The sequence below is a fragment of the Cebidichthys violaceus genome, unplaced genomic scaffold (assembly GCF_023349555.1).
Source record: "Cebidichthys violaceus isolate CVI_PGR_0920_01 unplaced genomic scaffold, fCebVio1.0.p SCAF_17, whole genome shotgun sequence".
NCBI lineage: Eukaryota > Metazoa > Chordata > Actinopteri > Perciformes > Stichaeidae > Cebidichthys > Cebidichthys violaceus.
The window spans coordinates 6,445,937-6,473,850 of NW_027176340.1; the positions used below are offsets into that span (position 1 = coordinate 6,445,937).

At 41.8% G+C, this 27,914-nt stretch overlaps 1 protein-coding gene across 1 annotated transcript; it reads right to left on the reverse strand.

Annotated features, from left to right (window-relative positions):
- LOC137873895 (zinc finger E-box-binding homeobox 2-like) lies at window positions 1–27,519 on the reverse strand. Its single transcript, XM_068712377.1, has 8 exons — window positions 27,264–27,519; window positions 8,413–8,700; window positions 5,883–6,092; window positions 5,112–5,305; window positions 4,830–4,941; window positions 3,065–4,584; window positions 2,680–2,863; window positions 1–2,370 (listed from the first exon to the last, which is right to left on the reverse strand). Exons 1-8 carry the CDS (start codon window positions 27,322–27,324, stop codon window positions 1,727–1,729), a joined length of 3,213 nt encoding a protein of 1,070 aa, XP_068568478.1. The 5' UTR covers window positions 27,325–27,519; the 3' UTR covers window positions 1–1,726.
- Between the last annotated feature and the right edge of the window lie 395 nt (window positions 27,520–27,914).

The window sequence follows — 27,914 nt, forward strand, 5'->3', positions numbered from 1 at the left end:
ACAAAAGTTGCATGGGTGCCAGAAAAAGATATATATAAAAAAAAAACACTGCTTGTAACATTATAAAAAAAAGTGTGCAGACGCTGAGGGAAAGTAAACCATTTCTTGAGTATGTTTTTGACCCAGAAATAACAGGTAAGGAACCACGCACGAGAACAGTGGCAGTTGACGTGTCAAATTTGCATATCTTTGGTGATAAATACACACACACACACACACACACACACACACACACACACACACACACATTATGACCAAAAATTGCCACGGTATGCATGAATGCTAGAAGCTTAGTCACACCTCATGCACCACCGTCTTATCTCGTCGTACCAAGGCTTTGTCAGATTACTCACAGTGTCTTGAGTACATCTCACGCACTTTTCACGTTGACTTCACTGCAGCCAGAAAGAGGAAGTTAAAAGCTGCTGTATGTGTCCTGAGTCTTGACCTTATCGCCACACCTTAACAGACAGCCCAAATGTGTGGCCCATTTTTGTTTCCGGTGGTGATAAAATGGCACATGTAAATTATTACGAGAAATGGGGGATATTTCCGCATAAGATGAAATGAAGCAGCTCTGTGTGATTATCACACAAACAGTGAGGCAGTGGAAGTTTTGATTGCTCCCTTGAAGGAAAACCCCCCAAAACCGACTTCTTCTTTTTTTTACCCCCTTTAATATGCAGGAATGACTGTCCCTTAGCAAAGCATACCATTTAAAAGGTGCAGTCCACTGCTTTTTATTTAAAAAATAAATAAACAACCACTTTCCAGTTCTTCCTCTTTTCACTGCTTGCTCTAAACTACCAAGATAGACTGCTGATTAGTCAAAGCCACTGAGCGCCATAGTTAACCTGCAGCGATGAGGTGGTTGTACCTTATTTCACAGCATGAATAACAAAAAGGAGTACTTCCATATAATCTCAAGCCATCAATAGCTTTGGGACGAAGTAATAGCTGCATGTGTGTATTTTCATGTAAAACATGTTACAAGTTATTGCTCATTTCTTAAAATAGAGGTATGGGTTTGTATGAAATAATACCACAGGATATTGAATGTTACTTGCACTTGCCAGAATAAATATACTAACTGAGCATCAAGCGAATCTGATTGATATGACTGTATCTGTAACATCTAAGCTCTAACTTGAATGGCATGCTGAAGTAACAGTAGATGTCTTTCCATTACTGCAATCGATCCTTTCCTGCGCAGTCTGGTTTCTTAACTCACACACTGGTGTGCATCTACATGTGAACGGTCAAAATGTTTCAAACAAAGCAAACTGGATCCTGGACATAAAAATACAAAGGCCTCTTCTATATGGGTTGTGCAATAGTCAGCAGCAGCAAGCGAATAAAAAGTGAGATTTATGCAGTGTCACATCTGGATACATGACCTCAGATGAGTCAACCCAAATGTGTTTTAGCTGTCCTGGCAAACAAAAACAATTACAACAAAACTAATATACTCTGTAGGTATATTAGGTCTATTTTGCATGATAAAATACTATAATTCGTATTGCCACATATATTTTGTTTGTATGGCTTCATCCAATTTAAGGCCATCTATGCTTTGGAAGTTCTGTGCATTTTCTCATGTAAAAAATGTTTTTAAATCAGTTTTATATATATATATATATATACATGAAATAAAAAGTGTATCAAAATTCTTATATTTATATATATATATATGGTATATGCATTGTATTAGCTTGTTGAAGTCACCTTAAGTTTTTATTCTGGGTAAATCTGTTAAATCCAGGCTAAGTTCACATTTGTCCAAGTCTCCATTCTGGCCCTCGGTGTCTCTGTCCCAGAATTCTCTCTCTGCTTTGACAATGTGGTTTCCCACATCGTAGCCATTTCTCTCGTTTTGCACGCCCTTCTCCGCTGTAGGTGATCCAAGGATGGGGCTACCTCCCAGCTCTTCTGCTGCTCCTGACAAACCCACTAGTGCCTTTTCCACATGACCATCACTAACACCTGCGTCTTTATCCTCCTCCTCTTCCTCTTCTTCCTCCTTGAGGGCCTCTGCAGCTCCGTCTAGACTGGAATCGCTGAGGAAGGAGTGCGCCGTCTGAGTGTCCTCCATGGACAGAGGGGTCTCGTCGGCGAGGCGGCCCCCGATATTTCTGCCTGCCCCTGGGGTGAAAGGCATTTCCTCATGATCTTGGTCTGGATCCTGGTCTTTGCTGCAGTAGGCATAGCGGTGGTTCATGTGCTGTGAGTATGAGCCGGAGTGAGAGAAGCGCTTGCCACACTTGTCACATTGGTAGGGTTTCTCTCCAGAGTGCAGCCGGCTGTGCTCAATCAGATGGTGCTTATGCTTGAAGGCCTTGTTGCAGATCTTGCATTCGTGAGGACGTTTACCTGTAATAAATACAGAGACATTTTTTATAATATTCTATAAAAAAAGAAATACATTTTTAAATAGAGAGGACATTATCATAACCATTTGGCAGCCGGTTAGCTTAGCTTAGCACAAAGAATGGAAACAAGGGGAAACAGCCAGCTTGGCTTTATTCAAAGAAAATCTGTCTAGCAGCATCTCTCAGTAAGAAATCAAATAAGCCATTTTACAAAATTATTCCTTTAAACATTTTAAACAAATATTCTAATTATCTATGAATTATAGGAAATGACATATAACTTCTGTGTGTTTGTACAAATCTTGCAGACCTGTGTGCTCGTATTTGTGTCGGAGTAGAGAGCTGCTCTTCTGAAACGTTTTGTCACAAATGTCACAAGCGTAAAGCCCCTCGTCTGTCTTCTTCAGTCTTTTCCTCCCGGGTCCCCCTTCTCCCTCCAGTCCTTCATCCATGAGGGAGAGGTAGTCTAGAGCTCCATGGCTTAACACTTCACCCTGCAGAGAAAACATGAAAATCATGATATATTTAGATTCATATTAATCAAATTCCACAAATTCTTACAGTAACGCTTTACAATATGATCAGATATTTTAATGTATTTTCTGTTGCCGCTTCTGTATTCATTTTACCCTTGTTCTTCTGTAAATACATATAATTCTAATTTTAAACAAACCTAAAAGAGAGACCTTACTCACCATGAGAGCTTGTCTCTCCTGGTGGATCTTTTTCAGGGTCGCCTCTGCGTCTGCATCCATCATGTAAGCCATAGGAGAGAGAAACCCTGGGCTATTAACTGGCTGGCTGAAAGGAATCGCTGTGATGCCATCATGTCCTGAAAGCCCTAAACCAGACTGGTTGAAGATAGGAAATCCATTATATAAAGAACCTGGAAACATAGGAGCTCCGGCCCTGCTGTAGACTGGATGGTGGTGAAGGGGGAGGTGTGACGTCGGACTTGGTCTCCTGAGTTGCTGGGTCCCGTGCTCCCTCCTCTCTTGTCTACCTGAGTTGCCGTTTACAGTTTTGTTTCTCCCCTCCTGGTCTGAGAGCTGCTTGGGCAGGGAGAGGTCCAGAGGCTCGTTCTGGGCAGACCAGGGGCTGCTGGGCTGGTTCTGAGGAGAGGTCAGTTCGGGAGGACAGCTGGTGAGGTCCAGGCAGACTGGAGAACCGAAACCTGAAGAGGGAAACCTCCTTCTGACCCGAGGCGATGACAGCTCTGTGGAGTGGTTGATTGGTTGGCTTGGGCTTCCCTTTTCCTGGCTGGAGCAGTATGCTTGAGAGGAGGGGGCGTCATGGTGGGGCTGTGGGGGAGAGTACATTGCCACCAAAAGCTGTTGTGGTAAAGAGTGCCAGCTGGGCTTCTGCAATGGTGATTTGTTTCCAGACAGGCCGTTGGATACTTCACTCGGTTTGCCGTTCTCCGGTTGGAGAGCAGATCTGGGGAAGAATAGAGGTGGCGAGGGGTGGTCTTTGCTGCGGAAACCCTCGAGCACCTCCACTGCCTCTCGGTTCATCTTGCAGAGGTAGCGCTCGTGCTGCAGGAGCACCGGCACACTGGGGAAAATCTGGGAGCACCAACGACACGTCATCCCAAGCACACCTCTCTCCCCTTCACCTGACCTCACTGCTTCTCTTCTCCTGTCAGGTGACACCTTCCTGTCAGGCCCTTCTCCGTTGTAAATCCCCTTCCTTTCCTCCATTGCAGCTCCTCCTTCTCCTCTGACCGTTTCCTCCTCTTTCCTCACCTCCTTGTGAAGCATCTCCTGCAGCATCTGTTCAAACTTGGTCCCAGAGTGCAGATAAGGCAGCAATGTGGTCCCTTTTAGTATACTGGCCCTCAGAGAGAGCTCTGCTGAGGGGTCCCAAAGCCGAGCCAGGTCGAATGCTCTGGCACTGTTGTGGTTGGGGTCCTGCAGGGAAAGCTGGTGAGGATCCTCTGGGACTTGACATAGAAGCCCAGTTTGATCTTGGGTCTGTGAAGCCAACGGGGAGCCCTTGTCAGTACTGTTTCTCCCCACACCTGCAGAGGGAGATGTTGGAAATGAGTGGTGGCAGGGGCTTTGGCTATGTCCGTTAAATGCACCGCTGGCTCCTCCTGCGCTCCCCCCTCCATTTCCTCCACCACTCAGGCACTTTTTGCTGCTCAAGTGGGAGCTGTAGGAGCCAGAGTGAGAGAAACGTTTCTTGCAGTTGGAGCACTCGTAAGGTTTCTCACCTAAAGGAAGACACGCAGGCGTGATATATTAGACAAAAGATGCCAAAGAGTGTGTTGAAAATATCTTCAACATTTTTCATAATTATCTTGTCTTGTCGTAGATTATTTTAACTTGTTGTCAACATATCAAATTAGGTATAATTTCACACCATATAACTGGCACGATAAGTAAGGGTTAGTAGTAGAGTGGAAACAATAGCAAATTGATGGGTTAGTACATCTGTTTTGATGGTATTTTGTCTCACCGCTGTGGATGCGGAGATGCTCTTTGAGGTGGTGTTTGTACTTGAATGCTTTCCCACACTGCAGACATTTGAACTTCCTGGTCTCAATGCCTTGATCCAAAGCGATGAAACTCTACGATGATAAGACAATAGTATTAGTTTTATAATACAACACATTTAGGGATGAATTTCCGCATTGTCACTTGTATCAACACAAAAATAACTTTGTAACCCTAAACGTCATAGAATGACGATTTGGCTCATGTCGGTGACGTTTCCTCCTGCTGTCTGTTTGTATCTCACCTTGTCCTGCACTTGGTTATGAAAAGCCAGGTGCCGCTCCATCTGTGCCCTAAGGGTGGCAGTGTATCCACAGAGCGGGCACACCATGTGGCCCCCCTCCCTCTCCTGACAGTACTTGATGTGGTCCCTCAAGGAGGCTCCTCGCCGATACATCCTGTGGCAGAATGGACAGGCCTGCTGGGTCCTCCCTGCATCTAGAGTCCAGAGAGAGATGTGACATTTTTTAATGTGTACGTAGTACATTTATGTATTTTGCAAACCGCTTATTGAGCAAGATATCAAATTATCCTTGTTTGCTATTTAAATGTACAGAAAAGAAAGTCTAGAGTTATACTGTACATGGTATATTGTTTGAACCTCATTTTTTTATTTCATCGAGTAAAGGTTTTGTATGCTTTTAATATGATATTTTACTCCTTTTATATTTACTTGGTATATGTTATATAAAATGTTGAACCACGAGCAAAATATTTACATCGTGGGACAACACACGCTGTTACATGCATGAATTGCTTGAACACGGATGTGTAAAATGTGTCGAAGGCTCTTTATTGAACCACGAGCGGCTGATGAGCTGATGTGTTGAAAGTGCTTTCCTTTCCATTTTCTCTGAATAACATTAGCATATACAATCTGATATATAGTGCATCACTGCTATTGCAGCTGAGCGGCTCATCACTGTAACAACATACTGCCTGGCTCAAAAGCAGTAACTTCAGATTTATTGATTTTCTATTTAGCATTGTTGCAGCTGTTCCCTCATCAGCCTACCTGCTCCCTCGGGTGAGCGGTGCTGAGCGCCTGGTGACCAGATGGCAGGTGGCAGCTCCTCGTGCCTGCCTTCTGGGTGGTACACCGCTGCCGTGCCATTGTGGTCCAGGTGGTCCAAGAGACTGGATGAGGTAGAGGCCTTCCTCAACTGGGCCAGAAATTCATAGTGGGCCAGGTCCTCCAAAGCAATCTGGGAGTCTGAGTTCTTACCTGCGAACAGAGAAAAAGAAGCAGAGGAACTATAATATCCATAATAGGAAACATGTTTATTTTTAACTAGAGATTAATTAAGAGGCATTTTGTAAAAATAAAAAAACATAATTCTGATACATTCTGTTTTATTACATTTGCAGGAAAATATTATTAGATTCTTTTTTTTCCTTTAATTAATTCAAGTCTCACTGAAATAAAAATCCTGGCAGCGAGGGTGGCATAAAAGCAGAGAATAAATACAATGCATACAACAAAAACAGACTAAGAAAAGTATCACACGCTGCACAAAAGACCATGAACAATATCCCGTTATAATGCAGTTTAGTATAAAGAAATCTTATATGACCTCTCCTTTTGAAATTATCGTTTCATTTGGTCAGCTCTCTTGTCAGTGAGGTTGAACGTTTGCTGCTTTCATGAACTATGTGTTGAATAAAGATTATTCTAAAAACGTTTGCTCTCTGACTCTGTGTGAATGTACATGTCTTGTTCAAATATTCATGTGTGCAGCACGAGTGGGGATGAATCATAAAGTGACACTGTGCAACTGAATCTAATGGATCTAAATTGTTTACTTGAAGACCGACTGATAAAACAATGTATTTTGGGAACTAGTTGGCCAGATATCAGATTCAAAGAATTCTTTCTTGTGTCCTTGAGTGCAGTGACAGGAGGGCAGGCAGAGAGAGAAAGCCACGTGAAGAAGAGAGGGCGCCTCCTATCATGAATCAAGCCAGCTTACAGGGACTTTGAGGAAGATTTTTCAAATGTTTGCAGATGTTGGCATATTTTGAGCTGTTTTTTTATGTGGTGAAGGGAAGAGCCTGTGTGGTTGAGTGTTGTAAAAACTCAGCTTCGCCTTCATCAGGCAAGGCCAAATCACACGAGGCGAAGGAGCTAAGTGATTGTTAGTAGGCAAGCTGCGTGAGCCTTTGATCTCCCCTAAATAAAAGGGAAAGCCTCGCGTCGCGCAGTGCTGATTTCAGTACCGTAACGTCACCTCTTTGATGCATGGAAATATTGTGACATTGTGTGGGATGAGTTCTTTTGTCATGCTTTCAGAAGGCTGCCTTTTTCAAAGAGAAGAGTGAAAAAAAAGGAACAGCTTGTAGGGAAGGCACGGTTTCACAAGGAGCTGATATGAAGGTGTATCTAGAGGGCTGTGGGAGGCATCATGAGACTGCCGGTGTCTTGCATCAGAAAAACACTGTAAATGTGTTTACACTACACATGCAGTGGTGTCCTACACAGCAGGCTCATACAAACTTTTTCTAAAAATCTGGAATTTTACTTTGACATAAGTAGCCTAGTTTCTTATCACAAGTATTGTACTTCGCTTCATTTAAAGTTCAGAAGGTAGGCAGGTGTGTCTGCGGCCGCAGGAGGGCGCAGACACACCTCCATGGTCCAGAGTGGGGACGCTCCGGAAATAAAACGTTAGAAAATGTTTGCGTTCACGTGCCGAGTTCAGGAGCCGGGCCTAGCACTCCAAGCACAATTAAATTAAGGATCACATGAGGTGTGGTTATAATTAGCATTACTGTACAACAGCATAGTTAAAAAAAGTGTTGCATTCATCTTACTTAACGGCTGATTTTAATGCAGCACTCGGCGAGCACACTAAGTGACACAGCCACGGTGTCCGTGACCTGTACAGTCGGGGCACACTGGGTTTGGCCAATGGAAGTTACCCTCGGCTGGCTAACATGCTAAGTGCTAACATGCTCATGGTGAATGCGTTTACTGAGGACCCCCTACCTTCAGTGAGGTGTGTGAGTACTTTGTGCTGTTTGGGACTGTTAACCCCAGATGTGACAGTGGAGGAGCATTCAACTCAAAAACGTTTTGAATTGAAAGAGTGCTGTGGGACCTGAAAGGCCGAGATGACTGGTTACACTGGGACGGACAGGCCGAATGGACTGGTTATATGCTTTGAGAATGAACGAGGGAAGAAGTTGAACCTGGAGCAGATTGTGGAGGACTTTGCGATGCTGTGAGTACAACACACTGCTGAGCTCCACAGATGACAACGTCCACAACCATTTGCCTAGCAACGTAGTTCCATTTGCGTGCAACGAGGTGTGTAAAAAAAAGTGTGTGCAAAAAGTAACAGTACTTTAACTTGAGTACAATATTCTAGTAGGCTCCTCTTTTTACCTTTGAGTATCATATTTTACACTTTACACACTTTCTTGGCCCGGCCTTCATTCTTCAGAAACCGTTTGGAAAATAAAGGCTCAACTTGAAATGGCTAAAGTTTTATATATATATAAATATATATATATATATATATTGTATACATTTGCTTAGAACTTACAGTACATCCTCAGTGGTTGCTGGTCTCCCTCCCTGTCAGTGGTAGATGCAGTGGTGGCGTCTTCTACGGCCTCGGTCTCCTGCTCCACTTGCGGCCAGTAGCTCCTGCTGCCGGGGCTGAGGCTGTGCGGCCGCGTGGAGCGAGCAGGGCTGACAGGGTCCTCCGTCCCCTCGCTGGGTGTCAAGCTTGTCTTGTCCAGGCTCTCCTGGCAGTCCTGGGGCTCCAGGCTCCACAGGCCCACCTCATCCTCCCCCTCAGATCCCAGTGAACTCACTTGCTCAGCATCCACTGTGAGAAGGACAGAAACAGAAGAAGACAAAAAAATTTTAGGGGAGACAAAAGACACTCATAATGACAAGTCCTGTTTAAATACCATCCAGCAAACAGATATGCTCATAGAGAATATATTGTATTTTCAAATATATTGAAAATCACTGATCATAAATGTTCAATATATTGAAAATCACTGATCATAAATGTGTATCTTTAATCTACATTGAAAGAGAAGCCAATTATTATTTTGTGGTGTCCGGATATATATTCATTATTTTTAAACATGATTCTAAATGCAACATCTCTGAGTTTCCTATTATGTCAGCTGTAGATTATGACCAAAACAAACCAGAGACAATGCCACATAATTAATAAATTATGTCAGTAACTGAAACCAAATGGGGAAAAAGACAAATAGTTCGTAAATTCCAAAATATTGTTTGAGGTCAAAGATGGACAACAGCGTACTTGTTTTTTCAGTGTCAGCAGGAGGAATAAAATAGTCCTCATGTGAAGTTGTTCAATATGTTTCTTATCATGAGATATTTTTTATGCCTTTGTGTGGTTTGATCTGCGGATTAGGATCAATACAAGCACGCTCAGCATGCAACATACATGTTTGTGTAAAGGAGATCAAGAACTGTGAATGGAGGGTCCAAACTTATTTCCCACCCCAAGTTATGATATTTCAAATATTTCACTGAGCTATGACCACAATATAAAACTTCAGACAAAGAAACAGAAAGTATTAATAGTCATTTCTGATCAATTTCACCATGATCTCCAAACGGATGGTTTTGCTCTGAGAGTGTGTGGCTTTCATTTAAACTGAAAATTAATTTAAATAGATGCGTTTAATGAATTAATGTTTTGATTGATTTCATGGTAAAAAAATATGGTTGTCGAGCTGTAATCTTGCCGATCAAACTCCAATCCAGTAAAATACAGTTTATTTTTATGTTAGTATTAATCATTGTAATTACAACATTTCCCGTTCAGTTTTCTCTGTATCAAATGGTAAAATGTTATTTTAAACTGAAACAGTTTGTGCGTGCAATTCCTCTTAAATTAGTGCGAAGATTTGTAGAAAAATGTCCATCTAAAAGTGTCTCACATGTGCGACGGGCAGGGATGTAGTTAAGCAGTATGAATAAAAGATAAATAACATATTGTAATATAAAAGTGTACCCCCGGTGCCCGGACTGCAGCACAACTGGAAAGGCGCATTACTTTTTCCCATGGCAAAGACAATAAATGACAATCACAAACACATGCCTGGGATTTCAGCTGTAGGCTCTTATTTCCAAGGCTTTTTTTGAAGACTCGCTGTTTTCCTCTCACTGATTGGCAATATCTAATCACCACCAAGTAATGGCCATTTAAGAATATATCATTGGAGGAAGCCAAAACCATTGGACTGTGCCAACACACAAAAGGCCAATTCTTCTTTTTGTGTTGTTTTGAAAATAAGGTTTCTGATGAGCCTCCGATGAAGATCACAACACAACTTATGCTTCTTATTAGTTTAAAATACATTTCCCTCTTTGTCCTCTTTTCATCAGATCAGAGTGAAAATAAGGTTTCATGGCTCATTTAATTTCACAAAACACAAAGTTTATTCATTAAACTGTCAAAACAACACTCAGTCACTCTTGAGAGATTTTCATTTGTGTGTGAACCGTTCCAAATACACTCGTCTTACTAGAGTATTTTGCTTTCAGTCACGGCCCACAGCTCACAGCGTCAAAATCCAGAGACGCTGACATTTCTGCAAATCTATGTTGTCTACTTTTACATCTAGAAGACACACACACACACACACACACACACACACACATACACTCACTCTGTGGCTGAAAGAGCAAAAGGGGGCCCAGCGCTGCCGATGGGGCGGCCCGCAAACACACACCTAAAACACTTGATGTACACACACTCTCCTGATGAGTATGTTAGCTAATCTCAAAGTGCAACACCTATCTGTTTGTATCATCAAGTTGCATGTCCTTCCCCGGCTTCATTACACCTCTGTAAAAAGTTAGCTCATGCAAAACACTCTGATTCATCCGAGCTGCTGCTCCTTGCTGCTCTATTAACATGGGGAGGAATGACTTGCTCTTATGGGGGGTGAAATTGGTCATCAAATGTGCTTCCCTACAACAGACAGCTATGAAGTTTTATGATGTAGTTGAGGTCAACCTATCAGCCCTGAAGGAGTTTCCTGGGTTGATAGGAAATACCGCTGGGCCCAAAAAGAGAAAAGTCTGGTCCGGATTAGCATCAAATTGGCCTTAATTCTCTCTCCCATGACAGTGAGTGACACTGAGCCTATATCTGCTGTCATTAAAGCGGCACCGCGCTGGGATGGCTTTCATTATCGGGCCCGTTGATTTATTTATTTGGATAGTGACTGCATCCTTCAAATTGCTCTTTTTTTAAATTTTGTTGGAGCAGGACAGCTAAATCTTTGAACAGCACAGGAGGTTTGGGATTCGCTGCAACTAGAGATTGTATGTCAAGGTACAAAAGAAGTAGTTTTCCAAATGTGTATAATTTGCTGGAAGATGCTGAACACCAAAAACACAGAGCAGAGCACAGTAGAAAACACTACACTGCTATTGTGTGCATGCACTATAGTGTGCGTGGGAAGAATGTGACTCATATCCAGAGAGTGGTAAGCGAACTGTGCTGCATCATGCCTGACGATGTGTATCACTCGGTCCTCCGGGGGACCGTGTTCAGATCAAACACTGCAGCACTATTTTAATCTGCCTGTCGCCTTCTCTGCCTGACAGTGACTGATAATCTGAAAGATTGACGGTCTGCTTGCCAGAAAGAAGTCTTCTGTTTTCAGCTTGGGACGCCTCTGGAGTTTTATCCTGAGAAATTACATCCCCGTTCTTGTTATCTGCACACTTGTGATCCATCTTGAATCTGATCTAAAGCGTAAAAAATGATCATCTACAGTGGCTCTTTGTGTTTTTGAAAGTTTTCCAAAGCCAGACGGAGACGGAATACTGAATATGTTCGTAAGCACATACACAGACAGAGAGAATCTTTACACAACCACACTAAAATACAAACAACAGAAAAAGACTCATATAAGAAAGATATTATTTTGCACTGGCTCACAACAGCACAGTCAATTTCACTGTTTGTATCCCAGAGGGCATCTACTGTACAGCAAAACGCTAAGCTGCAGTTTATTTTACGACGCACACATGTGATCTGGTATTGACTTAGTAATTATGTGGCTAAATGGTAAACACGGAATAATTACCTAGAAATTACCTTGTTTGTTTCTTTTGGTTTTAAAGGCAAATAACAAGGCCAGGCCCAATTTATCACACGACGTAATCATTACCGTTCGGTTGATTCTTAGATCGCTACTTAAAACAATAACGGTAATGTAATGTTATCCGTGCTTTTTAATAGATTTTCATTTCTCACATGTGATAAAAACAACCCAATAAATAGTAGTTTTTCTGATACACTTGTTCACTGTGTCAGAAATACCGTGTGTCTGAATTCATAGGGCATACAGATTTTGTTATATACAAATTAGAACCACACACCATGTGCATTAAAACTACTTTTAAATAAACTTATTTTTTTCTTTTTTTAAGGTTGTAACTCATTTTCTAGGATTATGCATTTTAAAGTATTACATAAAATCACTTTTTAAACTGATTCAAGAGTTATTAAAATCCATGTAGCTCTTCATATGACATAATGTCACATTACAGTAATGTCTGATACATTTCACACAATACAAAATGTAAATGGTAAAACTCAGAAGCAAAAGGGACACAGTCAACTGAATACACTGAGGCATAGCTAAAAACTTATATATATTTTTTATGTTTAAAAAAACCTTATATTTCTAAATGATTTGGTTTTAGTTAATGCATGATATAATACGTATTGCATGCTGTCAAAACAAACCCAACACTTGCTATTTTGAACTCAATAAATTACCACGAGGGTCATGGACGCCCACACGCTAAACAAAAAGCAAGCGCAGGAAGATGTGCGTATTGTCATTTTACCTGTGAGAGCAGTTCAGACACGAGGTAAATCCACATTCATCTGCCGAACGCGCTCATGTTGACAACGATGACCCATCTTTAAATATATCGCAGAAAATCAAACATTTAAAAAACACTCTCTGTGACAGCTCTCCTATTCATACCTGCTGTCTGACATTTGTACAATGAGTCACGGGAGGACCGCAACCAAGAACAAACACCGCCCACCTGATCTCCTCACTCGTGGCAGCAACTCACACTCTCTAAGGTGGTGGTTCCTTCCGACATTGGCACCCTGGCCTGCTCTGGTCTGGTTTGGTTTGGTTTGTCCTGCCCTAACAACACTGAGAAAGTAAAAAGGGACACTGATGCCCATGTGCCAATTGTTTGTTTTATATCTAGCTGTGTTACATAATGAACACACCGTCTTTCCCTGGACACGTTCTGCAACAAAAGCAGAAATAGAGGATTTCATTTCAAAATGTTGTTAGAGTGTATGATACCAATAATATTCCAAAGTATAATTTAATTTATTATATAGAAAACTCAGTGTTGAATTTTGCTTTTCGTGGTCAAGTCTTAATTTCAATTCATCCAAATGTTTTACAGGTTAGCCTATATCATGAATGCTGACAGCAAATTGAGGATTAAATGCTCTAAATTACATGTTAACCAATAGGAATGGTGGTAATGGGATGTTTTGCTGCACTTTTATTGCATTTCTGTTGCCAGAGAAGAGGAAGTGCAAACATTCTTGTCTAATGATGGAGAAAATAACCACAAACACATTGATATGAAAGTCTAAGTCGCACAGTCAAGTTCTAGTTCAATTGATTACAGTCATTTCTTAGCTGGTTGGCAGCGGGCCACAAAACAAGCACTTTTGCAAATGGTTGCTGGTGAGAAAAAAATAGGACTGAAACTGTGACACTGCAATGGGGATCGTAAAAGGTCATATTGGTGTGGAGGAAGAGATGCTTGAATGTGATGAATCCTGCAGTATATGATTTTGCATTCTTGCAGTATATGATTTTGCATTCTTGCAGTGCATTTAGTACACAGTGCTGCGGTGTGATTGTTAGAGAAAGGGGGCGACAAGAGTGAGACAGAGGTGCAGAGACACCGGTGCATGAGGAACGCTGCAAGAAAGCAAGAAAGAAAAGTGATGGCGAAAGAGAGAAAGATAAAAGAAAGACAGAGGAGCGAGGAATTAGAGAAGAGAAAGAGACAGAAAGAAACAGTGTCAAACTGTCCCTGACACAAATCCTCCAACTGATGTTGAACTGTGAAAAACACGCTACAGAGGGAAATTCCCTCAACACACACACACTCGCACAAACTAGGGTACAGAGAAATACAGAAAAACAAACAAACACGACTTGTATTGTGGGCTTAAATGGGGAGCAAGACCGGGCTGCTGCTGCAGAGGGCTACAGAATGATCAAACACAGCAAAGAAATACGTGTGTGTGTGTGTGTGTGTGTGTGTGTGTGTGTGTGTGTGTGTGTGTGTGTGTGTGTGTGTGTGTGTGTGTGTACGCGATACTCCATGAATATCTGAAAAGCAGTCAGAGATGGAAAACTTAAAGCCCATGCGGTGCAATAGTAGCAAAGTCACGGCTCTGTGCCTTTTTAGATGTCCCGCTCATTAGGAGACACCACCCTGTCAGAGCATTTAAACCACCGCCACAGAATGTGCAGCCCAGTGGCAACATCTGCACTTTGAAACACTCAGAGGCACACAGAACAATCAGCTCAAGAAATAAACACCAAGCCAATTTCCTCACATTGATAAAGGCTCTGCAAAGACAAGAGCGTGCACAACTGCTGCGCAACTCTGCACACTAAGCACTGATCTTTAAAACTGACTCCAAACACCGGGTTGGAACTATTTTTGCCTTTGTTCACTGTGGCTTTTAATGATTCTGTTCAATTAGGGCCCAAAAACAAAAAAACAGAATCCCTTTCGGCATTTTATTAGCTTCAAAGCCACCAAGCTATTTACTGATACCACACTCACAAAGTTGATTTGTCATCGAGTTGCGCTTTTAGTGTGACTGGGCGCTGGCGTCAGTTTCATTATTCACATGCATGAATATGATTTCAGAGGAGCCTCTGCGAATCAAAGCACAGCCCCCGAAGACAGCGGCTGTAACGTTCTGTTGCGTACAGTCGCCATGGCCGCTCTGAAAAAGGCGCTGGCATCTGAAAATTGAATGAGATCAGAATCACTGATCTTTTATTCTCTATCTACATGTCTCATCACTGCACCAAACAGTGAACCACATCTGCTGGAAACAAGCTCTTGTGTGATTTCAAAAGATTAAACCAACAGCAAATAAGCAGAAATAATGTATAGCAAAACCACCAAGGAAATGCATAGACAACAAAGCTGAAACTTGCTGCAGGGCAAGCTAATCTACCTCGTGATGAAACCGTGAGGATGTCGACTTCTCTGCCAGATTTTTATCTTTGACAGTCAGTCCTAGACAAAGTTTATTTGTTTTTACATCTGATAGGTTGAATCTCCTCCCACTCATATTAGCACTTGAACCATGCGTACTGTGTCATCTTTGCTTGTGTGAATTCACTTAATGAAGACTGCAGAACAATCCTTTTTTTTTAAGGATTGATTTGCCAAAACATATGGCATTCTTTTTTACCTTGTGTAATGTTTTGTGAATAAAAACACAACTAAAAGAGCGAAGTCGGACCATGTGTGTTTTTGCAGAAAGAAACAAATCGGAGCAGTTAGAGTGAACATGGACAGGAAAGGAGTCCCAAATAACTTGTGTTCTAAACCAGTAATCACACCAAGAAGGTGCATGTACGTGCTGGTGAAACGGTGAGACAACTGTGACTAAATTAGACAGTACGCAGAACTGCAGCTACAGTCACACACACACACGGCGGTGTGAAGAAGACGGAGAAACACACTTACAGGGCATACTTTCATCCCCTAGATTCCCACCCAAACTATATATTCTTAGATTGTGGCAAGTCGCCTCTAGACATAAATGTCGCCTCTAGACATAAATGTCTAAAGGCCTATAATGATTTCAACTTTCACAGACTTGACAACAGCCTCCACTGGAACTTCAAAATGAATAGCTTTACATTTCTCACAGGTAGAGCTTAAGGAGGCAATGATACCGTCGCTAGATAATTATGTTATCTTTCAGAGAATCCATTTTTATGCAAAAAGGTGCAACAATCAGTTTTTTTCTCTTTGCACAAATGAGGCAAGGTGTGAGAGAAGAGGTGTGCAAAGAGCCCTTGTGGTTGCTTGTCTTCTTCCTCCGGAGGTTTCCTGTATGCTGCTGCTTGCATGTTTGCCGTCGTATTCACCTGTCCTGTCGACCACCACAGAGACATTTGTCAAAAAAAGTATCACCTTATTTGACACTGGCCTTTACCTTCAAAGCAGATGTGTGTGGCTTTTTGCGTTAGTGCCTCTTTTTTACTTTGTGGGGAGCTTTACAAAGTATTCTCTACAGTTACACCAAGCACAAAGGAGAATATATTTTATTTGTCTGTTGTTAGAACTTGCAAGGATATAGAAAGTTTATAAAGTAGTTCTTAAAAAGTCTTAAAATAACAACATTTTCAGTTGGATTATCTAAGCCATCAAAAAAAAAAAACTATTTCGACAGTTTATGATTTTTCTAGAGATGTTCCATCAGCAATTCAACATCCACACTGTTCGCTGAAATGATCATCTCTTACAGCCTCTGATCTCTTTGTCTTACTGTCACTTCCTCATTTCACATCTGTAGTAAACTCACACAAAATACAATTTCCACTGTTCTGTTAAAGATAAAAAAAGAAACGCTGTTGATATCATTCTGGACTTCCCTATCTTGTCATGCTGAAGTGTGTTATTTGACTCATTTTGCTGATGTGTCAATGACTCACCAGCAGTGACACCTTGACTTAACTACTGCATCTACACTGCGCTACTGTGTGAGAGCTCGTACGTCTGAACACATTCTTGTCGCCATGTTTGAGCTCAGTGCCATCGAGCCCCTGTGAGCATCTGCTGCGCTGGAGGCAGGACTGATGCTGGTGAGAAAGGTTAGCTCGGTTAGAGAGAACACGTTATTTCGAGTTGGCCCTCCGCCTCCTCCTGTGGCCCGCACTGGTTTCCGTGTAGCGAGGGATCGGTGCTGGAATGCAGTAACGGTCACAGAGGGACCCACGCACTCACCGCACTGTGAATCAAAACCCAAACTCCACTTCATTAGGCTCCTGTCATTGCAGAGACTCTCACACCACTCTATAAATATCCCTGTCTCCCCCCTCCAAATTTGTTTTCCCTCTTTTTTCTTTACACATGAAAATGCTCAGGGTCTGTTCCAGCTTTGTGATGTGGCTCTTTATTTTGTACGTTGGCGCAAGAAACCACACAATAGTGGCTCCTTTTCGAATATTAAAACATTCTCTGACGGAGCACAAAGGTTCTGAAGTTTTTTAATAGGGGTGCACGCTAAATAAAACTTCTCTTTGAGCTTAACAGCTATACAATGTGGGATTTGGTTAGTTCAACTCGAGCTGTAACTTTCAGTTGCTCACTACGGCAGATTTGTTTTGAGGGTGAAACAAATATGCCTGGTATCCCACTGACTTTGTCTACTTTAAGCGTCTGTGTATAAGATTTGTTAAAGGTGTTTACCGTGATGTGGTGTTCTTGAAAAAGACAATTTACTGCATTAAACCGCTAAAGGTCTTAATCTAACCACTTACAGCTGATTTCAAACACAAGATACAAGTATTCTGAGAAACCCACATTAAGTTATAAAAAGATCAGAGCAGACCATGTGAAGGTATTCACTACATATGCAGTCGCAGCAACATCAATTCAACTACCATGACAGCTCTTATTGCCAAATAATCGGACAATAATAATAATCCACTCTGTTATTCCACAAAAAAGTCAAATGTAAACCATGGGGAGGCCCTGATTGTCAGCAAAGAACATGAAAAAACATCAGCAGACTTTTATCAACTGCTGTTGGACGACTCATTTAGTTAAATTAGAAAGTGGAGCATGTAACGGTTTCTAAGTATACGTTGTGTTATGATGACAAATGCTGTTTTAATAGACACAGCCTGTAGATGAGACAGGGCAGCCAGTTCCTGCCTGGTTAACCTACAGACGGGGCGCCATCCTCTGGCGTCGGTCGACATTACATCCTCCACCCGGGAGATGATGAGACACCGAAACAGTTCAAGTGACCACATGTGACCTCCAAGGCTTTGAAACATAGAGAAGATGCCTTTCTAATGTGTCACTCTGCTTCTATTTTCTTTGTCTCTTGCTGAATCGTCCCTCCCATGTCTGCACACACCATCCACTCTCTCTCTCTGCCTTTCTTTCGTCACTTTTTCTGCGCCTTAAGCACGCACACATGAAGAAATACAGGCAGCAAAAAGAGGAACACACACTAGGCTATTAAACTGTTCTTTATGTGGGTTTGCCGTTCTGATTAGGAAGATGTATGAGTCATATTGCATATTAATTTACACACATCTGTATGTACGTTATAGTTACAGCTCGGTGCACTGAGAGAGAATGTGTGTGCTGTGAATGTGGCGTCTGAACCAACGCCTTGAAAAAAAGAAACTAATTAAAGTTATGGAGAAAAATGCAAAGACAGCAGAACCACACAAGAGAGTGTGTGCATGTCATTACTGACCTGGCCCAGTTGGAGAAAAAAAAATGATGGCAAGAGCAAGAAGAGGGAGAGAGAGAGAGAGAGAGAGAAAGAGAGAGAGAGAGAGAGAGAGAGAGAGAGAGAGAGAGAGAGAGAGAAACCTCAGCCAGCGAAATAATGTATATAAAAAAAGACTCAACAAGAAGAAAGGTTTAAAAAGCAAACTTCGGGAGTTTAAGAGGATCTTTGATGTGTATCAGAAGAGGAAAGCAGCCTTGCGACTGGGACGACAGTAATTTTAAGTCGAAGCAGAAGGCTGGCTGACTGGCTGCCTGGCTGACTGACTGTGGGCTTTGATGGCGCTGGCTGTTTGAAGTGGTTTTCGGGGGATGGGAGCAGCGTGTGGTGTCAGTGGGACAGGGGAGGTGCTCAGGGAGAGAGGGGGGAGGGGGAGGGGGGGGGGGGTGTATGATGGCGACCGTACAGGACTTGAGGAGCGGAGGATGGATAGATGGACGGAGAGGAGGAGAAAGAAGTATAAAGAATGGAAAAAATCGAGAAAAAAGAGTGGAAGGGCTGGATGGTGGAGGAGTTGAGATACACAGAAGAGGAGATAAAGAAGAATGAAGGCGATGATAGAGGAAGAGGAGCAAACAGAACAATGAAACAGTCACACAAAGAGCGATAGAGGAAAGAAAGGCAACAGATGAGAGCCAGAAAAAAAGCTGCAAATCTGAGAAGGAAAGTTAAAAAAAAAGAAGTGACAATGAAGTCAACCTTCAAGATCTGTGTCTGTAATTCAGAGCCCCGTCCCAATATCAGGCCTGGACACATTCACACCTACCCAGTACCTTGTATCATTTAGATGACGTTACCTCCCTCTGATATGCTGCCAGGCTGCCTTATGACTTTTACTTCCCCTTCCATCCCTCCTGCATGCTGGACACATGCACCGTATAATCATAACTGCACTGTTTCCCTGAGGTACCGAGGTCGACCGCACAGCCGAAGAGGAAAAAGAAATTAAATCCGTACAAGTTCAGAACATTTTTTTGTTCTCCTTGCCTTTTCATTTTTCTTTTATTAGTGACTGACCTTTTTAATTTAAAACCGTCCCAGGTTTTGTAATTGTGCAATACCGACAAAAACATGATAACCTGTCACGTACCACGTACCATGACAAATTATTTAAAAAAGATGAGATAAGACTATTTACCAGATCGTTACACGGTGATAAATGACGAAGTGGACCAGCGCATACTGATATTATTTGCATTGCTTCCTTTCTAGCTGAACACACTTCCGGTTTATGGATCCTGTTCTTTATCATACCTGAGCTACCAAAGATTCATTTTGCAGATCTTATATTGCACACAACCAGAAAACATCAACATCTTTGTTCTGTCTGAGGTAAGAGTTGGAGTTTGACCAGTGTGTTTAAAGGCATCAATCATTCCAAAAATAGTTATTCTGATTACTTTGCAAAACTCTCACATTTTCACTCTTTGTGCCTAAGATGTTTTTCTATCTGGTTTTAATGTGACTGAACGACTAACTGACTTAACGAATGAACGCATTTATTACCTAAATACTGAAGTGAAACTTCATCGGGAGATGCCTTCACGGCCTCTAAAGGTGTCTGGTGGAGATAAAGTGGAAATGTGTTCAAATGAGACGCTGCCAGCAATAGAGAGAAAGAGAGAGAGAGAGAGAGAGAGAGAGAGAGAGAGAGAGAGAGAGAGAGAGAGAGTACAGGGGAGTCAGATAAATCGAGATGTGTGTAAAATTTAAGACCTAAAACCTTGATCGTTACAGGTGGGCCTAAAGATCAGTGAAGCATGGAATGTGTTTACTCCCTCATAGGTAACCGTGTGTGTGTGAGTGTGTGTGTGCAGTATTTCTGTGAGTGGGATGTGCAGATGAAGGTGGTGCCAGGTGATCACAGGTACAGGGAGACAGAGGCAAAGAGGGGGAGTTGGCTGGCTGACCTCTCCCATGCCTTTCTTGTTGTCTGTCCAAGTTTTAAGTGATGGAGGACAGAGCAGGTTAACTTGTATTTTTGTATCGATGTGTTGATGTGTATTCATCTGGTTTAGAGTTTGCAGCTTATTAACTTGATTAACAGAAAAATTATCGTCAACAATTTTTATATATTTAATCCTCTTAAGTGATTCATCAAGCAAAAATGCCAAACATTCCCTGGTTCCAGCTTTTCAAATGTGGAGAGTTGCTGCTTTAATCTGTTTGATATCACTGTAAATGGAATAAATTTGGCTTTTGGACCGTTAATTTATCCTCGGGACCGTGATCACATGGTATGGAGCACAAACGGCACATTCAATAATAACATAACAATGGCACACATTACCTAGACAAAGGAAGGACATTCTTCATAATAACTTTTGGCTCATCTGATTGGAATAACAAAATCAATTTAGTTTAATAATTTAAAGAAAAGACGAGCAGTTTAAACATAATAATAATAATATTTATATCTATCGCTATAGTTCATTATGCTTACATTCATTCAAACAGAATATGATGCTCGTCTTTCAAGATAAGGGTTGCCGATCCTCTTGTTCCTATCCAGCCCTCTATATCTTCCAATGGATTCTGGCGTTGTTCACTCTTAAGTTACAAAAAGCCTCTCTGTACTTTTGGTTTTCAGCAGCAACAGACACATTTCCAATTTAAACTCTTGACGTCAGACTTCTGAGCTCACTTTGCTACTTTTGCATGAACTGATCTTCAACAGCTAGTTTCAACCAGTTAATGTTGTTAGACTTTTGTGTGAGCCAGAGGTAAGATGAGCCACTGTCATCAAAAATCAGCTTGAGACCCATGACGCATCTTACTTTGCCTTCTATGAGCCTCCCTCAGAAGCCAATGACTTTCTTTTTAACTGTGACACACAGCGTGTAACTCCTCATAGACCATTTTATCGCAGGTTGTCAAACTGACATTTAATTTACTAAACAATTGAAAAATGAATCATTAATCAATAAAAGAATAATCCTTAGTAGAACTGCTGTCAGGTTATTTTAGCCACACGCAGTTTTTTAATTGTTTATCAAGAAAATGTACTGTATCATGGCATAAATCGTATCATAAAACGACATATACAGTAAAAGACATATCTATCTATCTCACCCCCTCCGCAGACTCCGGACCACTATTCATAGAGGGCACATGTTTCATCCATCCAGTGCTGTGCTCTGGTCTTCAGAAACAAGATCCCTTTGTTTGTCAGTTATCAGAAAGTGAATTCAGTGAACAGCTTACCATTTTATTTGATTATTTTTCTTTCGCTACAGCTATTGAGCTCTACAGTATTTTTAGTGAGCTGCAGTGGTTTGTTGTAAGTGGGAAAACAGATGCACGAAATGAAGAGAAACAGACTAATTATCGGCATTTAAACATTAAAACAATAAGAAAATGGACAAGGACTTGGTGAGAGATAGAAAAGAATGAAAGACAGAAAAGAGATGAGAAGCATGTCGGATAACAGCGCAACCACTAGCTGGTCTGAGGTCTTTCTCTCCGTTGCTGATACATATCAAACTGTTCATTTGTTCAACCTGCTGCTCTGCTTCGTCTCACCCCTTCGCTGGCAGCACACTCTCAGCCAGCTGAGTGGGTCTGCTTCTTTCTGTCTCCCTGTCTCTTTGTCTTTCTCTCCTCTCTCTCTCTCTGCCACCCATCTGGGACTTGTATTACATGACAGCTGAAGCAGGGTTTCCAAATTTAATTTGAGGTGTGATAAAACAGCACATATCTATAAATTGTGTGCAGAGTGCCTGCCTTTCTGGATAGTTTTAACCTCTTTCATGTGCAGCATGTGAAACACATGTTATCTGCACAAAAGGAAGACCCACAAATAGACTTAATGACGACGAGTCTTGCCAAAGCAACGACAAGGAATGTAATAATAGCACTGCAAATGGCTTATATGGAGAATTAAAAGGAATCAATTTGCAACATCAAACTATACACAGCATGTGGACCTTATCAGATAAAACGCCTTTGAAATAGAAATGCCTGTATGGGAGTGAGAAGCCGCAAGAAATACAGTTGGTGTTAAAGTGTGAAAAGCTCATATACGCAGGCACCTATACACACCTCATGAGTTCTGTGGCTATTAGCGTGATCTTACAGTTTGATGGAGTGTTATCCTTAGACATGCAGCTCTCAAGTTTATAGCAAAGACGTGTGTTCACCATCGAACCATTTTAGTCTATTAGGACCATATTTTAAATAGTTTCTGGTGATTACACCGGATTTGACCTTCATCTACTAAGAGATCAGATCATGATTGTTTGTTAGCTGTAACATCTTGAAAAAAAAAATCCTCCAACTCCAAACAGCCCCCCCCTTCTGCGTGTATTAATCCTTCAATGGAACTGAAAACTTTCCAAATAACTCCTCCTAGAGTGGATCAACAGTGTGGCAGCCACGCGGCAGGAATGCACAGTCAGACATGGGACTGCTGTGGCTACATCTGAAACATCGCAAAGAGCAATAATCAAATAAACATGTGAAAAATACCAGAGGGACTCAATCAAGGGATTCCCCATTACTGCTGTGCAGATCTGGCATCACACACACAGAGCTGGGATGGGAGAAATCTGTGACATTTGGCGCTGTGGGAATCGTTGAGGAACAAATGAGGAAGCACTTATTATCCCACACTCTGTCGCCCGGCCCGTCTCTTCTGTCTCTACCCCCTCAACCCCTCAACCCCTCAACCCCTCCATCCCTTGTCTTCTGACGCCGAGGAACTGTCTCCAGCCCTGTCAACCCCATCAGTTCCCCACCTCTGTCGTACTCCTCTACTTTCTTCCTCCTCCGTCCCTCCCACCCGCTGCTTCTGACGCCTGAGTTGAGCCCCTTGAAGAGTCCTGGTAATAAACTGTGGTGCCTGGGCTCTTCATTGCTGTCTCGCTCTCCCCACCCCTCATCCCAGAGCGCCGATACATCGGCCATTAAAGTAGGCCCAGTCCAACGGGCCGGCCCCTCCGCTCTGTACTGTACAGGCGCGTCAGTCGTTCACGTTCAAATGTTTTCCCCCTATTCTCTCTCTTTTTCTCTCTTTTTCTCTCTCTCTCTCTCTCTCTCTCTCTCTCTCTCTCTCTCTTTTCTTGTGCTGCTCGAGTCCATTGTGTACAGTGTGCTATGCTCACTGTGGCAGCACTGTGCCAGAAAAACCCACACAAACACACACGCACACACATACACAGTCACAGACACACAGCTGGGCCCCAGCTGCATACAAAGACTGGGGTTTGGAAATCAATGAAGGAGAAAGAAGAAAAAGGGGAAAGGAGTTTAAATAAATTGGCACTTGAAAAAAGAAGAAAAACGAGAAAGAGGGAATGAGGGAAACAGGGAGAGAGAAAGCTCTCTCTTAAAAAGACACATCAACTCAACAACAGAGGGAGGTTTTTTTCATGGACTAACAAAACATAAAGCGCAAGGCAACGGGACTAAATATGTTTGTGACGTGCTCATAAACCGCAAACTTACATCTGATTCAAGAACAAGGGTTTGAAAGACTCTCATCGCATGTGAGAGGATATCTGCTGAGTTTGAGGCGAGGGGAAAGCCTGCGCATAACACAGCCAGACTTTAAATAAATTACATAAAAACTGGAGTCTTCATGGTTGCGTCTGCTAAGATGCTGATAGTGCTGCACCAACATGGCTTTTGAGAAATTCAGTAAGAACGAGAATGGATTTTAAAGAGTTGCTTCATGAAAGTTTTCTTCCAGATACAGAAATGAGTCTTTAATTAGTTTCTTAATTAGTGCCTTCATAAATGTATTTCACTGTAAAAAAAATAATGATAGCATATTTGTTGTTGAGGGAAAAAGATAAATCATCCCATCTATTCATCATCCAGAAATTTTAGAGATTTTTAAAAAGTGTAAGTACAGTTGAGCATTCCACCCATGGTGTCAGAAATCATTGGTTCAACTGACTGTGTCTACGGGCCTGAAGGGGGGATGTTGAACTGTTTGCTATCATTGCTCACCTAATTAATTCACACTCTTTGAAACTCAAATATCTCACTCACAGCCAGTAAATACGGGTCATCGTTTCAAATGGATATGTTTCCTCCCTTTGTCTCGGGGCTGTTTTCAATCTGCCAGGAACGAAGGGTAGTAATTTCCTCACGTTGCTTTAAGATGGGTGAACATTGACAGTTTTATTGGGGGAGACAGAGACATAATCAATAGGCGCCTTGGAGAGAGAAGAAAAGCCAGCCTATGTTTTTTTTTCTCTTTCTTCTGGTTTGGAAAAGACCCCCAAATCGCTGTCTTATGAGTTGGGCCTGCCAAATTCATTTGGTTTTATCAAGGACCTTTAACTCCCTGCTCGCAAAGCCGCCTCCAGCCCAGCACATTCCAAATCCTACACAGAGCTTTAGGGCACACATTTCTACTCTGACACGAGGATGCACACGCAACACGGTCTCACTCACACAGACTTTAAACATGCACTGATGAATGTGTGACAAACACGTATGCTATGTATAAGCGCTCCAGCAGCGCAGGCCTACATGCGTGCAGATGTACTAACAAGTCGTTGTGCAATTGGGGAAAAAAGCAGCTCGAACTTACTGATAATATATTGAAGAATATAGCGGTCTAACATGACATTTATCGTTTTCAGATTCTTAGATAAATATTGATTTATAATCTATTATCTTTACGTTTACTTTTAAAACACATCCTTAATTGGTAAAAGTTACTGGAACGTGACAAGAGGTGACGCTTATCTCTCCTCTGAGGTCACTGCAGGAGTTTAAGAAACAGGAGTGTTTTTGCTGGTGCTCTGATAAGTGACAGGTCCTTGTCAGTAAGTGTGGCTTTTTGCTGATAACTTTCACGGTAGTGTGACGGTGCTGATTTGTGAAATAGAGTGAAGACGGTCGACAAACTGCTACATGACAGCCAAAGGTGAGAGTGAGTGTGTGTGTGTGTGTGTGTGTGTGTGTGTCTGTGTGTGTGTATACGCATGCACACACGACTACCGGTTAAGCCAGGCAGCCAGTGAAGTTTCTCACCCCGGGGACACTCTGCTGAGCTTCACACCTCTCTGAATAAAATGAGGAAACACTTAAACGCAAACTAATAAACTAAACACAGTAAACACACTCCTTACAGAAAAGGTTTATGGCGGGTGTACTCTGCATGGTTTGCAAGAGTTCGGAATAAAGACAGTAATGTTTGTGTGTGTGTGTGTGTGTGTGTGTGTGTGTGTGTGTGTGTGTGTGTGTGTGTGTGTGTGTGCTTTTGTATGTTTTTGAAGGCGAAATATCCTCTCACTGATAGCAATGATAAAAAAACAAACATTAGAGACCAAGTTGATTATGTGTTTTTATAGATTTATGGGAATGTTTGCATTGGGGGTAATGGTTAGGTTTGTTAAGGATATCTCATGGCTTTCCCTGCATCACAACAACCTTGCAGAAGCGAGACACATCACCCAAAAACCCCACTAGCATTAGAAAAAGGTTTATTTCATTGTAGGGAGTCACGTTTAGGTTTACATTTAAGTAATTTAGAAAGGGGTAGCAAGTTAAATTTAAGCTTACACAAGCGTGTTGTGGATCAGTTCTGTTTATTTGGGGATTTGACTCTAACATAAATGTTCAGTCCTCATCAGCAGGATAGAAGAACAAATGTGTACATTTGCATCCATGCACAGATGTGTGTATTCTAACTTCTGTTTGTGAGTTCAGAGCCAGACACACAAACAAACAAACAAGGCACAACCTGATGCATGTCGAACAATGTCTCTTAATTCAGCATATGGCCTAGAGGTTCCTCTCAGCACTGTTGTAGGAAGTGCATTCACAGAAACTGATAACTGACATCATCTAAAGCTTCATGGTAATCCGATGCTTTCCATTACGTCTTGATAAGGTGATTGAGAGTCATGTCAGAATAAAAAAGAAAGAAAGAAATGGACTAAAAAGAAAGAAATCAGTCCACATCCACATGATGGGCTGATTTAAATAAATGCATCATATTGTAAAACCTTTATATTAGAAAAACTATAGCCAAAATACGTTACATCATTTAAAATAATTTCTATTTTACTATTTAAATATATATAGATCATGTAAGTGATTTGGAGAATTGATTTTTTTTTTTTAAACATGAAGTAATGTTTGACATTTCATGAAGTTCAAGAAAAGCCTTGGGTTCACATCAGTTGATAATCCTAAACTGTATGTCATTACTTCTGCAGTCTATTTTCTATTTAAAAAATGTTTTGAAACGGTATCAAACAAAAGAAAACTCTATGTTAAATCGGGTTGCAGCAGGACATCGCATAGACAATAAGGGAATAAGATCCTGTAAAAGTCTCAGAGCAGGTGAAGCAACAAAACTAAAGTCTATGAGAGAGAAAGTCTCTGTACAGTGACAGTGGCTTGACAAAAGATATCAGTTCAAATAATAAAATCAAAACTGATTCACTGGAAGGTTTTAAACAGTGTGGATCCTTCTAAATAACTAATGATTTACAATTTACTTTAAAAAATAACTTTTTTTTTCAGGTGTATAAAATATACAAAGGTCATGAGATTTCACAGAACGCGTGCAGCCACAGGTTGTGTGCTTTTATTTCAGGGTTTTGTGTACAGGTAGCCCGAACCTGACGAAAGCGGAATTACCAACCCTGCAATTTACGCTGCAGGGCAATCACACGCCATGGACGCAAACCGATTAGAGTCTGAAACATACAGTCAACCTGCTGTGCATCAAACTACACAGCGAGTATACACTATGTAGAGCTAGTCTTTCTACAAAATGCGGAAGAAATCATCTCAGTCTCTGTCCACTGCATCATTTACCAACTTCTTCAAACTTTTCAGCGCTGCACGGTTCTTACCTCGATTTCTCCTGGGGTTGGCTTGTTTCCTTCGCTTGCCCCTACTTTCTTCTGTCATCATAACGCTTTATTTCGTTGTTGTTGTTGTTGTTTTTAAAAAAAAAGAGAAGTTGTCCAAGGAGCGGTGCGAGCGTGTGTTCGTCCCGAGTGCCTGCCTGAGAATGAATGGTGATGAGGCATCGCCTTCGGTCACAGCGGGAGACTCAGACCTTGATGGGACTCCAAGCAGAGGCGACGAGCCGTGAGGCGGAGTGATGTCAGCAGCAGAGGTTGGCCCTGAGGTCAGTCTTGGAATCGCAAAACGTGCACCTTCCTCCTCCTTTACAAAGTAGTCCACGGGGGTTAGACCTGCTCACGAAGTCCCAACAGTTATAACACCGTTATACTTTGACAAAACATTGTCCCGAATTCGCTGCATTGCGACTCTTCTTCAGAGAGGGTCGGTGTATCAGCGTGAATTGGTTTTTCTCCATCAACATTTTGGAACACACTACTTTACTTTTCCTCCATGTATCACCTCGGGGAAACGTTATCACGCATTGCTTCTGGGTAATTAGAATACAGTTGAATCTGTTCAATTATTTAGAAGACATGATGAGAAACGGTCAGAGGTCGATGAATGGCGATTCATCTACTTGTTGATTCGGGGGT

Bases quoted from the DNA above. Each gene is read 5' to 3' on its own strand.
- LOC137873895 (XM_068712377.1), bottom strand. From the start codon at position 27,324: ATGATGACAGAAGAAAGTAGGGGCAAGCGAAGGAAACAAGCCAACCCC. The intron at 2,864-3,064 runs GTGAGTAAGGTC...TTTTCTCTGCAG, and splicing joins AGGAGAGACAAGCTCTCATG to GGTGAAGTGTTAAGCCATGG. The intron at 2,371-2,679 runs GTCTGCAAGATT...TATTTATTACAG, and splicing joins ACACAAATACGAGCACACAG to GTAAACGTCCTCACGAATGC.